This window comes from Schistocerca gregaria, chromosome 2 (assembly GCF_023897955.1).
Source record: "Schistocerca gregaria isolate iqSchGreg1 chromosome 2, iqSchGreg1.2, whole genome shotgun sequence".
NCBI classification, from domain to species: Eukaryota; Metazoa; Arthropoda; class Insecta; order Orthoptera; family Acrididae; genus Schistocerca; species Schistocerca gregaria.
This window is the reverse complement of record NC_064921.1, coordinates 259,425,236-259,438,187: the sequence shown is the minus strand read 5'-3', so window position 1 is coordinate 259,438,187 and position 12,952 is coordinate 259,425,236. Positions and strand designations below refer to the sequence as shown.

The 12,952-nt window shown below is 35.2% G+C and overlaps 1 protein-coding gene across 1 annotated transcript in view; it reads left to right on the top strand.

The window, feature by feature from the left end:
• LOC126336824 (uncharacterized) overlaps positions 1-12,952 on the top strand; it is a 194,775-nt gene that overhangs the window by 151,385 nt on the left and 30,438 nt on the right. The window contains exon 10 of the mRNA XM_050000885.1: positions 9,716-9,934. Within this exon, the coding sequence (XP_049856842.1) occupies positions 9,716-9,934 (219 nt within the window). The remainder of the gene's footprint in view (positions 1-9,715; positions 9,935-12,952) is intronic.

The window sequence follows — 12,952 nt, the reverse complement described above, 5'->3', positions numbered from 1 at the left end:
GTTTAAGTCAGGACTGAGGTACTGCTTTGGTGAGATGCGGTGGAATTTCCTCGGGCATCCCTGAACACTATATCTCCTTTCTTTAAATGTTCCAAGAACAGTTGGTTTTCTTTTTTGATATTATGAAAACAGCTAAGAAGGTATTGTTACAGACCCATATGGTTCCTTGCCATGATGGAATAGTGTCGTAGCTGACACTTGTCTTATGCTGTCTGCTGGATCTTCATAGCTCCCATGGCATTTTCTTGTAAATGTTCATCAGTTGAATTTGAATAATTAAATACCTGCCTTGTGCATCTTTTGCTGAATGAGAGAAATCCTCATACATCTTCTGGATGTCACTCTTTATTAATGATTGGCATATGCATATCAGCATTTACAGGAAGCCTGTATAGAATTAACACAGTGGTATCATCAACAATATAGAAGGAGTTCAATGCAAACAATGTGCTGATTATGTTGTTATTTTAACAAAGAACTGATTGAAACATGCTTTGTCTAGAGGTTTATACACTTCTTTCACTTTTGGGATGTTCCTTCACATCTTAGCATGATATAATTCTTCAGTAAGCGTCAAAACACACTTAAATGAGTTGTTATTGTTGTTGTTGTTGTTGTGGTCTTCAGTCCTGAGACTGGTTTGATGCAGCTCTCCCTGCTACCCTATCCTGTGCAAGCTTCTTCATCTCCCAGTACCTACTGCAACCTACATCCCTCTGAATCTGCTTAGTGTATTCATCTCTTGGTCTCCCTCTACAATTTTTACCCTCCACGCTGCCCTCCAATAATAAATTGGTGATCCCTTGATGCCTCAGAATATGTCCTACCAACCGATCCCTTCTTCTAGTCAAGTTGTGCCACAAACTCCTCTTCTCCCCAATTCTATTCAATACCTCCTCATTAGTTATGTGATCTACCCATCTAACCTTCAGCATACGTCTGTAGCACCACATTTCAAAAGCTTCTATTCTCTTCTTGTCCAAATTATTTATCGTCCATGTTTCACTTCCATATATGGCTACACTCCATACAAATACTTTCAGAAACGACTTCCTGACACTTTACTACTTTACTACTTTAAGAATCTCATTTCCTAATCTAATTCCCTCAGCATCACCCAAATTAATTCGACTACATTCCATTATCCTCATTTTGCTTTTGTTGATGTTCATCTTATATCCTCCTTTCAAGACACTGTCCATTCTGTTCAACTGCTCTTCCAAGTCCTTTGCTGTCTCTGACAGAATTACAATGTCATCGGCGAACCTCAAAGTTTTTATTTCTTCTCCTTGGATTTTAATACCTACTCCAAATTTTTCTTTTGTTTCCTTTATTGCTTGCTCAATATACAGATTGAATAATGTCGGGGAGAGACTACAATCCTGTCTCACTCCCTTCCCAATCACTGCTTCCCTTTCATGCCCCTCGACTCTTATAACTGCCATCTGGTTTCTGTACAAATTGTAAATAGCCTTTCGCTCCCGGTATTTTACCCCGGTATTTTATATTTCAAATTAATTGACCAGTGCAGAAAAATTGGTTTTGATCTGAATTTTATGATAAAAGTTTCGTCTGAAATAAGCCTTCTTGATGACGAAAACTGAAAAATAGCTAAATAAATAATACCATACATAAAAGTGTTAATTGTGCAGAAACTAATTAAGTGCTGATGTTCCTACCACGTTTTGGAAATTAGATACATGAATACTTTAAGTATTTCTATGGGTTATTTTCATAATTAAATCAATAAATAGTAATTACATCTGTTTACATGTCAACAAAGTGACTAGATTAGGAAATAATTACTATTAGTTAATTGAACTGAGTTTTAGCAAAACTAGTTTCTAGAGATGGTTGAAATGAATTAGGAAATTATTCTGACTAATGTAATTTAGCAAAGTTGGGTCTGGTCGTTTACTCGGAGTTACAGAATGACAGCTTTATTGTATGGCACATCTCTCACTAACAATAATGATAATTATGAAGGCAAATAAATAAATAATACATAAATAAATTTCATTTAAGGAGGCAAGTAACAAAACAAAACAAGAATGGGTCCTAATTTGCTTTGCTATAACTGTTAGTAAAAGTCATTCAACTTTGTTAAAACCTCTTCATTAGAGCAGGTTGAGTTCTCCTTTTTTCTACCCAAGGTACTTTAATGCCAGGTTTTACTCATTTTTTTCTGATTCTGTTCAGTTTCAGCCTTGTATATTTTAGGATAAAAACAAATTCGAAGGGCTGGAGGAATATGCTTTGAACAGAGTTAAACTTTTCACCTACTGTATCTGGTTGTATAATCTTTCCCTATGCTCTCTTGTTGGATTATGCCAGTAAAAGAAGAAATAAATGTCATTTCATCCTCAAGCTTTCTAATTTAAAAAGATTTTCATGTTCATTTGTTGATATTACTGCTCATTTAATGAAACAACTTCTCATTTGGTCTCATTAAGCTGAAGTGAACCTCTTACTCCATGTCTGGTCTGGATGTGTTTGATTCCATTAATAGTTGTGTCTTTTGCAAGACAGTTACAAGGACAGTAGAGTTGTCAGGAAGGGATAAAGAGCAACTAATGTTAGTATCATAGTGGATGATGTAATGATTTTGAGATTTTGCAACAAATAGCTGTAAGTACAACTGGACTAGTCAGTATAAATTAAACTCTGTGGTTTTCATGATAGTGACATTGACTTAGTACAACTATCTGTCTTGTTATGACTGGATGTGATTTATTTAATCAAGATTTAATGTTGTTCTTTGCTAGTTGTGAGCTGTTCAACTGCCTGATTATTACTGTAAGGAAATCTAATATTGCTACTCCTATTTTACATGAATAATGTACAAGAAAACCTTTCAGTTGGCCAATAATTCATTATCTTTTTTGGGAATCTTTTTTCTGCCATTCTATCATTATGACCCTTCTATTTTGTTCTATTTTCTTCTATCTTGTCAATAACTTAAAAGATTTTTAAATCTGGTCTTCCTGTTTTATTTTATCCATTGTATTACAACTTTTTACATATCTCATAACATTCAGTTCTGCTGCCTGTAAACATGACTTTTCATTATTTGTTACTGCTCAAGATTCAGAACTATAAACTAGAGTTGGTACAGCCTTAACTTTATAGAACCTCATTTGTATGTCTTTTCTTCTTTTTCTTCCCAGAGTTTTTCTGATTGTTCCACATATAGCTTGATATTTATTAATCTTCTTCTAAATGTCTTTGTCATAGTTAAAACTAATATAACATCCTAGATAACTGAAGAGGAATATTTCTAAAATTTTTGTATTTATTATTAATTTCAAGCTGACTGGATTTTTTCCTTTGAAAACCATTACCTTTGTATTATTTGCAGATATAGTTAAGTTATAATATATTGCATTTTGGCTCAATCTATATACTGCTCTTTGTAAATTATAATCTGTTTCTTGTGTAATTATGTGGTCAACATATACAGCATTCTGTGACATCAGAACATCCAGTATAAGGCCTCTGCGTATGAATCTGTCCAAGTCTGCAAATGAATCTAAATGGCATTGCATTAACATTTCACTTGTCTGAGTAAACATCTTAACTATAGTCAAGAAACATATATTCTCAAAGAACTTTGAGTTTCTCCAAATCTGGCTGGCAATGTTAGGCACTTGTGTATTCATGTCCACACAGGTACTTCATCTCACAAAGTATTCTCTTTTATGCATAGCAACTCTGTGGAATTGATTTTTAATTTTTTTTTATTTTCTTTGATTATATAACAAACTTATAGTTTTTATTTAACAAATTCTTATGTTTTGCTTTACAAATTGCCTACATGGATCCATTTGTTTATAAAATGTCAGAATTAATACTATTACAGAATAATTCTCAATAGCATACAAGCTAATAAGTAAAGTTATTACTTTTCTACACCAAAATATACTATCAGAACTAATTTCATTACGCGAGGTATGTAATAAACTACAACAAAACTTATCTTGCTGCGAAATATGCATTATCAGTTTTTAATGCAGAATAGGAAAATCTTAGATTAATATCTGATGTGGATTTCATTGGCCCTGAGCAAAAATATGTACACTGTAAAGCAGTTGTTTTCATTGTATGTGTTCACCCATTTTCAATTCCAACAGATGTGATTTTGTTCCCATGTGTCTGCAGTAACATACAACTAAAGAACCATCATATGAACAGCAACCCAACCCTATAAATTTTATTATTGCTACAGAAACAACACAAATAATTCAGTGATCCAAATCTGACAGTTCTGAACCTGAAAGTGAATATGAATCTCAGTTTGGACATGACAGTGGCTTAAATAATCCAAGAATGAAACAACTGGGAATGCAGCCACCAATGAAATGGGTAATGCAAAACATATCACCCAGTTTAGAACTTGGGTGAATCAAACAGGGCATCTTGCACAATTATTCCAAGAATATGATTTTATAAACTAAATATACTGTGCCTTGGAGAAGTTAATTGGTCATTGGTCACCAATGGTAAAACACTTCTTTACTCAGGGCATAGTGATCAATATATGCATACTATTAGCCTAGAACCTAGTGAAAAAGTGTCTAAGGCTCAGATGGGATTAAATCCAGTTATGATTGAATAATTACTGCACACTTTCATCCTACTCACAACACGACTGATATTGTGCAGGTCTGAGCACCAATAGAAGACTCAAACAATGAAGAGAAAGACATTTCTTATGAGCTGTTGCAAAATGTATTTGATGAAATATTCAGTCATGATCATACACTTCTTCTGGATGATATGAATGTGTTCCTTAGCAATAACAGTAACTGTTTTTAGCACCTCTCGGGTAGAATGAAAAATGATTGATAATGATGAGTGTTTCATATTATTCTGCAGTCTTTATGGATTCTGTCTAAGCAGTAGTATCTTTCAACATAAAATTATGCATAAGAAGACCTGGCATTCACCTGAGTGAAACACTCCAAATGAAATTGAATACATTTGTGTAATTATGTGATGGAAGTCATGTTTGCAAGATACACAAATCTATCATGCTGCAGCATGATGAAAGGCATGCTAGGGTAGTCCATGCAGTTGCAATTACCACTGTGTCTGGATGGCATAGTGGTGAGAGTATCTGTCTTGTAAGCAAATTAAAGCAAGATGGTCAATGATCTCTTCAGTACAGATGCATGCCAGGCACATACTCTTATGGGCATTGGCAAAATGCCATGAATCCATGATAAATGAGGATAATGGGCAAGGGGCACTACATCAGTAGTGTGTGAGTAAGCTGAGAATTTGGGTCTGATGGGAGGCATGTGAAGATAGTCAAATTTTCAACTTTCCTCATTGACTTCAGTGAATTCCCACTTGCAGTGAATGCCTGTAATTCCTTTGTGTCCGCTTTCTACACAGTTGGAGATATGGCATCATAGCTAAACTATGAAAGTAAGGGCAACTAATTGCATGGTCAAACTGGAGAGATATCTTGCTTCTCCCAATGCCTCATCTTTCTAGAAAGGACACCGGAAGCAGTAGACTGTTGACTATGAGAAGGACAGGGTAGCTTCAGAACAAGAGATCCTGTACTGAATAAATATTTGTTCTGCCAAACATGGTAGCATCCGCCTCCATAGAGCCGTGTTCAGCCTGCGTGACAATTATTCTGAGCACGTGGGTTCAATCCCTGATACTATGAGGGATTTTTGCTTAGTGGGAGGAATGAACCAGAGTCCATTCAGTCTTGTGAGGCCAACTGGGAACAATTTGACTCTGAATAAGTGGCTTGAAGGTCTGGAAAGCCTGCGTACCACATTCGGTCACATGATTGACAGAGGATGACATAGTGGTCAGGTGGCCACAAGTGACACATTAGGACTAGAATGTAGGGCCATTTTTCTTGTTTTTAACATGATAGAAAAATGAATAGAATCCAATTGTCCACTTCTAATGCTTCCCAACTTTGCTGCTACTAAAGTTCATTACTTTGTAAAAATGAGGTCAAAAACCTCATTTGAGCAATGAGTTGGTTTGTTCTACAATCTTCCAGTATTGTAAAGATCTGGAGCATAAAAGGGGGGAGCTTTAATGTTTATATGTCAGTGAGATAATAGCTGCAGAGTCTGTTAAGATGCATTTAACTTTTCTGGGTCATAACCCATTGCAGTGGGCTGTAGTATGATAAACAGGTTTACTTTCTTTGCTGAATACTAATATTTAGATTAAAAATCACAGCTGTTCCACACATGCTTATTTCCAATCGTAATTCAAAAGCAAAATAACAGAACAACAGGGCAGAACAGAACAGAACAGAACAGAGTCCAGACTATTGACCAACATTATCTCACACCAAAAACTAACTAAGGTACAAAGTGTCCAGTGATGTTCATGTATTACTACAATTCTAAGGTGTTACAATCACATATTGATCATTTACAATTAAAAATAAATTTTACAGATCAGTAATATTTTATGACATTTACATTCCAAAAGTTCTTAAAATTAGACTCTAATTTTTATGTAAACAAAAATAGTAACAAATCTGATTCATTTCAAAACTTTCTCTAGAAATTAGTGCAATTTTGCATTTTTAAATATTTTCTTATTGGACATTTTGTTATATTTGCACCTAAGTGAAATAATTCTATCATGTATTACATCGTACCAAAGAAAGCAAAAATTTGTATCAGTTCTGAAGCATTTTTGTATATTGGGTAATCTGACTGACTGATTGTATTGGGTACTCCAAGTATTTGTGTGTATCAAGTACTTCAACTTTTGTGTGCATCGCATGTTCTGGTTTGGTAGAAAGCAGAAAAAAGCTTTTGATAGGGAATATAAAGAGGCTTTGTGGAATGTTGTAAGCCTGTGTGGAATTTCTGGCCATCTAAGTGAGTTTCTCAGAAACCTGTATCTTGATTCAATTTGCTGTATAAGAACATAAGGTGGAAACACTCCTTTCATTAGCATTCTGACATGGATGCAGTTTGTTGCCATTACTTTTCATATTAAATTTAGAGTTTATAGTGGAGATAACTATGGACAACTCAAACTTGGATACACATTGGAATGAGCTGTCTAGTCTTACAGATCTGGATTTTGCTGATGACCTTATTCTTCTGGAAGAAACACCACAATATTTACAACTAATGACTACTAAGTCAGATGGAATTGCCAGTCTTGGCTTAACACAATGTACTCAAATTATAGTACAACAGAAGGTACTACAAGATGTTCACCAATTTCCGTATCTCAGCAGCCATATCTGTAATAATGGGGATGTAAATGTGGACACCAGGCACAGAAATGAGCAAGCTTCTGCAGTCTTCCAATTAATGTGATCCGTATGGCAATTACTCTTTAAGTATGTCCACATAGCTTTTGATATACTCGTCTATCATCTCATCAATAACTCTATACACTATTTGATCGAAAGTATCCAGACCTTTCTATGTATGCAGAATTGATCACAAGCTGTCACAAGGGACAGACCTGCCATCATAAAAGGAGTAGAGGAGTGTCGTCTTGTGGGTGAGAAGCGATAACAGCAGTATGATTTGGTCAGGAGAGGTCATTGACATCAAACATGGAGCACAAGTTGGCTGTTAGTGTTCTGGTGTGAAGTGGAAATGTGAAGGAACAACCACAGCTAAACAAGACTAGATGGACCTCTTGTTCTGATGGACAGGGAGAGTTTAGCATTGTGGATGGTGACTGGAAAGAATCGCATAAATCAGTGGGAGGAATCACTTGTGAGTTCCAGAGTGCAACCAGCAGAATGGATTTGTCAGGAGAGTTCAGTGTCTTCATACAGGAACTAGTCATTAAATGTTATGTGAGTAACATGTGGTACAATAATTGAACAACTTCTTGTAGCCAAACATTTCTGTAGTCAGTGAGCTAAGCAACACTTGAGGTTGTGTAAAGAGTGGCACCACTGGACAGTGGATGACTGGAAATGTGTCATTTTGAGTGATGTATCATGCTATGCCCTGCAGAAGTCTGACAGAAGGATTTGGGTTTGGTGAATGTCAGCAAAACATTACCTGCCATCATGTGCATTGCCAGTACGGAGGAGATGGTACTACGGTATGAGGGAGTTTTTCATGGTTTGGGTGAGGTCTTCTTATTACGTATAAGAAAGTGCTAAATGCAGAAGGGTATGAAAATATTTTACAGAATTGTGTACTGCATAAGGTAGAGGAACAGCATGGAGACAATGATGATATCAATTTGACAATGCTGTCACAAAAGGGCATCTATAAGGCAATGGTTTGTTGACAATACTGGCCTGCCCAGAGACTTGGCCTGAACCCAATAGAACACTATTGGGATGAATTAGAATGTTGAATTCACTCCAGACCCTAGTGTCCAAAGTCACTATCTTCCCTGGTTGTAGTTTTTGAGGAAGGGTGAGCTGCCATTCCTCTATGGGATTCAGACACCTTGTTGAAAGTGTCCCCAGCATAGTTCAAGCTGTCATAAAGGTGAGGGGGTCAACACATCCCACATAAATGTCCAGTAATAGGTGTATGAATATTTGTAGTCAAATAGTGTACACGCAGGAGACTTGGAAAATGTCAGTAAAATCAGCATATGAGCTCATGGTTGTTTTTCACTGATGCTACTTAGGTACATTTTGAAGATAAGTTATTGTGGTTATATTGCAAGTGATGAAGTGCTGAGAAAAAGTGGTCTATGCATTTTGCACAAAATCATTGTAAAAAAAAACTGAAGTTTGTAGAACATATTCTGTGCATGAAAGATGGAAGAATCCCTGATTCAGCACTGTTGTGAATGAATGTAGGGATACAGAAGCAGAGAAAGACCTTGTAACACTTGGAAATGAACTTTTGCAGAGACTCTTTGGTGCATGGAGATAAAGTGAGAGAAAATTGAAGACTTGGTAGCTGATCATGTTTGCTTGAAGAAACTTGTTCTCTGATATGCAACTTAGCATCAGAGGAACTAAGTCTAAGCCTTCAGGTGGCTCTGGGTTACATTTTGTACCATTCGTCAGCTGCAAACCTATCTTATATAAGATTGACATGTAAGATCTTGCAGGCAGTCCTTATAATTCAAATAATTCACAGAAATGCATTTGGAGCTGCAACCAACATACTCCCCAATAAGTCTTTAAAATGCATTTTCATTAGAAGCAGTAGCAAGCAAGTGAATACAGAACTCCACATTAAAGTGGCTATTTATCTCTGAATTCACTGCTCACAAAGACACTGGCAGTTAAGGGAGAGGAAGAAGCAATGCACTCAGCCAAGAAACTGATTTGCAATGAATCCCATATTAGAACTGGTAAACATCACTGTATGGAAATATTCCCTTTTTAATTCTGTTGGTAATTGTGACAACACCAAATCTAGGTTGGTAATGGATACCTTTCTATCACTTCCAATAATCATACATATTTTGGAAACTGCTTCAGTAATTTGAATGGATTGAACACACATGTGTCTTTCTTTAAAGTACAATAATGAACTAAATGCTGACATAATCAATGATTTTGGTATGTTTTGTGCAGCATCAATTGCTTTAAAATGTTGTTTTGATTATTCATGTTTAGCATGCTTTACATTTGGGCTCAACTGATGAATTCCACATCAAATCTATTGTGTTAGTTACTTTGCTAGGTATTTCATTATTAGAGTTGTTTTTACTGTCATGCAGATGGTTTTTGGAATTGGGTGAATTATGACAATTTCTTTTCCTCTTTTTAAAGGGACCAATCAAGACCATCCTTTCCACATGCATGGTTATCATTTCCATGTGGTTGCTATGGATCTTCTAGAACAAGAAGAAACTGTGTCACTTGTCCGGGTAAAAGAAATGAATGAAAATGGTGCAATAAATAAGACTCTTGAAGGAGCACCTCTTAAAGATACTATATCTGTTCCAATGAGAGGTTATACAGTAATTAGATTCAAAGCAGACAATCCTGGTAAGACAACATTTTTTTTCCTCAAATAACACGCATATTATACTCTATAACTCTTGCAACACATGACTTAAAAAAGGTTAAATTATTCAGTAAAGTCCATTACTTTTCTTTTGGGTATCAGATAATGTTCTTAGTAAATATTATTCTAATAATGCACAGAAAGTTCTGGTTGAGAATAATGATATATTTAGGAATAAAGAGATGACACGCCGAAAGGCAAAAGCACTGCATTGTTGACAGATACATAAACAAAAGGTACAGAGATTTGCTTTGTTAGCTTTCAGAATGAAATTCCTTTCTCAAACTGTTGGAGTAACATGCACAAAAACACATACACTCACTACATGCCTATGCCTGTCTCCCTACAGTGCGCTCATTTGACTGCCAGCTCTTTCCTGGTCCACAATGAGTATACTGTGTAGTGATCCAGCTACACGTGGCTAACAAAATTAAGGCCTAACCTGCTATATCATCTAGTTAAGTTATGAATCAAGCCAATAGTGATCGAGACTCAGCCCTGCCACTAAATTTTCTCCAGACTAACATAAAACACTGAGTCAATACTGCTTGTTGCAAATCTGATATGGTGTGGGAAAAAACACTCTCTGATTTCTACTAACAAAAGTTAGACAGTTTTGTCTAACTTTTATCTCTACATACTCAGCTAAGTACCATACAACTACATTCACATATGGTTATATTGATGTGACAATATGACATTTACTTCTAAGTGAACACAGAGTGCTCAGTCTGACACTTATTATTATGTTACTCGCATCTATGTGTACTGCACCAATCAGGTGTAAGCAGAGTTTACAGATTTTCTTGACAAATGAATCTCCACCAATTTATATCATAATTTTGTAAATGAATCCATAAGTAAACATAATAGATATCATCAGATTGTGCAATTAATAATAATAATTTTAGGTGTGCCAGATATGTTGTAATTTCAATTATCTCTAAAATAAAAAAAATAAAAAAAATAAAAATAAAAAGAAAGTAATTTTAAATGTACATTCAGAGCTAGTAGAGAGAAATTGTAACAATGGAAATAAAGTAATTTCTTTTTATGTATTATAGCCTGAAATTAATACATTGTGTACAAAATCGTATGCAATTCTGGTAGAAAAACAGCCGAGATAATATTAAAGTGCTTAAAAAGTTGTAATTATTTTTGCTATCAACAACTTCTGTTGAGGAAAGGTAATACTAGAGGAGGGCATCCCTTTACAATATCCCCCCTCACAAAGTTTGGAAACAATTCATTTACAATATTTTGTGACAGACTTTAAGATTTTTCGAACAGTGTATAAAATGATGCCAAAAAATAGAACACAGATATATAGAAGTATCTGATACATTATATATTATGGAAAACATAAGAAAAATATCTACACTACAAGTCATAATTTTTATACTGCACATATCAGTACATGCCTTTCAGATTTTCAGATCTGTGCAACATACTGTCACAAGACAAATAATACAAAGTCAAAACTAAAACATTACAACACTAAACTACGGAAAAAAATACAGAGATAATGTAAACTACTAGAATCACAAATTGCAAGTTTACATCCATAAAACCACATCTCCAAAAGAGAAGAGAAAAAAATTCAGAGCATAAGGCATGATGAGGGAGCCGCCTCGAAAAACTCACAATGACAGGCACATAGCAGAAGAATATACTCAATCATGTGTTGGATTATAGCACAAAACCAATCAGCTACATAAACCAGAGAATTTAAAGATATGTTGACTCATGAAAACACAAAATAATGAAAAAATAATAGGGTCTAAGCTTACAATGTAGGGACTAACCCAAGAATCCAAATCACACTGGGTAAAACCAGCAAAAAATGTTTCAAAGCAACAAAATGAATAAAGTTCATAATCATATTAGTATGTTCAATCATATGTATCATATGTAAAGAATAATTATAAGAAGCACTAGCCTCAATCAATAGCTACACACTCTCCTTGAGTACACACACACACACACACACACACACACACACACACACACACACACAATTCAATTTCAAGTCAAATACAATATTGCAGTACTCAGGATAAATACAGGTAAACAGAGCCATAAATAGCTTTGAATGATGACATAACTGAGTAGCTTGAAGACCAAAATCTGTGTATGAAAGAATGACATGTATACATCTTGTTGTATTGTCGGTACTAGTTAGTGTCTTCTACACAAGTTGCTAGTTGTTCATACAAACTAACCTATGTACATAGAGACCTTGAAGACTCACTTGCAATAGAAAAAAAGGTATATAATACATACTGATTTCAAGGTACATAATGCATTGGGAAGTTAATCCCCATACTTGAAAAAACATAAATTTATGTGGAATAACACTGTCTTTAGCAGTCTTTCCTAACAATTTACATAGCTCAGTCACTACACTGATGTAGTTGACAGATGCTTGAGTACATTACTCAGCACCTCTAATCTCTCATAAGTCGACTGTTCCAACAGGGTACAGCCATACAGCAGTGTGAGGAGTAGATCTACCCATATCTCTCAGTTTCCTCCCTAGAGTTCTGATCAGATGTTCCAATGGATAGGTAACTTCCTGTCTAGTATACACATCAAATCCTGAAACTTTTTGTTTTTTTTTCTTTTTACTAAATATGCTGTTCAATACCTTCCTCACATCACACGGCATATCCTCTCCCTATTTATATTGCAGAAGCATTTATGTAGGATTTGCTGCTTCAGATAGGACAAAAAAGTTTTCACATATGAAACTTTTATAAACAGAGCTAAATGCAATGAAAAAAATGAAATTATAAGATGATACACACAGATATACTAAGATACTATTCAATGGAAAATCTCATATAAAGATGTGAAACAATTACTAACAAAGAGATAGAGGGGCTGGCCAGTACTTACCTCAGCTCAGTACAGCCGATAGAAACACAAAAAACAACCGAAAATTTAAGTTCCTAGCTTTCGGAATAAATGTTCCTTCATCAGGGAGGAGAGAGGAGAAA